This window comes from Aplysia californica, unplaced genomic scaffold, assembly GCF_000002075.1.
Source record: "Aplysia californica isolate F4 #8 unplaced genomic scaffold, AplCal3.0 scaffold00002, whole genome shotgun sequence".
In the NCBI taxonomy this organism is placed as follows: Eukaryota; Metazoa; Mollusca; class Gastropoda; order Aplysiida; family Aplysiidae; genus Aplysia; species Aplysia californica.
In genome coordinates, this window is record NW_004797272.1 from 4,492,936 (window position 1) to 4,495,100 (window position 2,165).

At 37.0% G+C, this 2,165-nt stretch overlaps 1 protein-coding gene across 3 annotated transcripts in view; it reads right to left on the reverse strand.

The window, feature by feature from the left end:
• LOC106014199 overlaps positions 1 to 1,450 on the reverse strand; it is a 100,180-nt gene extending 98,730 nt beyond the window's left edge. For all 3 annotated transcript variants that reach the window (XM_035973992.1, XM_035973989.1, XM_035973993.1), the window contains exon 1: positions 1,261 to 1,450. In XM_035973992.1, the coding sequence (XP_035829885.1) occupies positions 1,261 to 1,371 (111 nt within the window). In that variant the 5' untranslated portion in view covers positions 1,372 to 1,450. The remainder of the gene's footprint in view (positions 1 to 1,260) is intronic.
• Between the last annotated feature and the right edge of the window lie 715 nt (positions 1,451 to 2,165).

Consider the following 2,165-nt stretch of genomic DNA (forward strand, 5'->3'; position numbering starts at 1 on the left):
AAATTTTTTTGTTTTAAAAAAAACCCCCCGGAAGGGGGAGGGGGGGGGGGAAAAAACAAAAACCCCCCCTAAAATATAAAAAATAAAGAAAGCGGAAATTTTTCTTTTTTTTTGAAAAAAAAAGTTTCATAAAATTTTTTTTCCCCCTGTTCACCCACATCTATTTTTTTTCGAAAAAGAGGGTGGAACCATATCCCCCCCCTTAGGGGAGCCCCCCCCCCCCCCCCCCTCCCCCCGAACTCTCTCTTAAACAAGCTACCCATAGTCACACAGACAGCACTTTGAAGATAACTTCTTCAAATAAAAAAAAAAATATATCACGTTATGAACAAAATCACACTGAACGTGGCAAGGTGTAGTGCAAGTAACGAACAGACCCCCCATAATATATAAAAGTTAAGTAAGCATGAAATTAATCTTTTATTGCAAAAGAGAACATTTCATAAACATTTAACCCCCTCCCCCCAAACCACTAGTTTCATATCCGAGACTGAGGCTGAACACTAATGGAGGAGTATCTTTGATGCTTTTTAATCTCCTTATAAGCAACTAAATTTGAGAAGCTGAAAAATCATGTGAATAAACTTCAAGATGACAGAAGGAGCTGACTGACTGGAAAATAAAGAAAACAAAGGAGAAGCCTCTGTTACAATACAAATTAACACAAAATATCATGGGCATTACCCACTTTACACGGAGATATTTCCTGAATGACCAGTCAAAACGGGATGAAAACATACATGATTGTAAAATTAAAAATGATGAAAAATGAATGAAAGTCAAAGCAAAAATCAAATAAATGGAAGACACGGAAAAAATAAAATAAGGACTAAGGACTCAGAAAAGGAGAAAAGTCAGTGGATGCTTTAAAAAAAAAATGCAAATGGTAAGAGTCAAACAAGAGGTTGGTAAAGTAATGTAATTAAAAAAGAGAGAAGGAAAGAAAGCAAAAAAAAGCTTTTAAACCATTAAGAGAACAGTTCATTGAAGAATAGGGAAAGGACAATATGACTACAACAAGAGATTTAATTGAACGGGGGAGGGGGGGGGGGGGGACTGCATATTCACTTTAATGAGCACAATGTACACACATCTAGTTTTTAAGTGACTTGAAGAAATGAGCATGATAAAATACAATTATCCGCCCCTTTCATACAATTATCCATTGCTTTAACTTGATCTCTTCTGTTTGAACTCAGATGGCCACTGGATCAGAAAAGTAAAGTAAAGCAAGTATCTCTTCAGTCCGAGCATACTCACTTTCCATTCCTTCGTCTCTGTTCTCACTCGAGCTCTTAGATGGCTGCCTTTCCACCATATGGATAAGCCAGAGGTGTCCTTAGTGTCTCCTCCGCATGACAATATGTACATATCATTGCGGAACTCATTGATGGCCAGGGAAAATTTAATCGTAAGCCCATATATGCACTTTGACAGGTCCCCTAAGCAAGTTCCTAAAATAGACAATATTATATTGTATCCTTTCAGCAGAAATAAAGACAATAAAGTTGAGCTGCGACAAAGTGATTGAAGATGAAAAAGAATTGTGGATCTCAACTTTTAATTATTACTACGGACCATACATTCTTAGAAAATAAACATTTCTACATAAAAAAACCCCCTAAGCTTTCCACAGACTTAGTTTGAAACAAAATGCCTCCCAGTTTTTAAAATCTTTTTTTTTCTATAAAAATTAAGTTGACAGTATATACAGTGATGAGTGTAACTGATAAATCATAATTATGCAACAGACTTATATCCTCATAAATGTGTTATGCCAAAACCACAAGCTATTCCTCCATATCATTATTTGACTGATATAGTGACTTGAAACAATTTGGGCTGTTCTTGACAGAACTAATTATAAGTAATGGAATGGATTGTTGGTTGGATTGAATCATGCATGATATATGATTTTTTACTAGAGATCATAACCAAACAATAGCTAACTGAAAGGGAGATCAGGAAAAGAAGATGGAGTGAATTGGGCATATACTTATGAAGCCAATCCACAATATGATAAGGCAAAGACTAAGAGGGAATGCTCAGGTGAGGAGGAAGAGAGGAAGGACAAGATCCACCTCACGGCGTCACTTTTCGCCCGATTCTGTTACTTTTAGTTCGCGTGACTCAGCAGCACGCCGGAGCTCCCCGGCTCGGGGTCA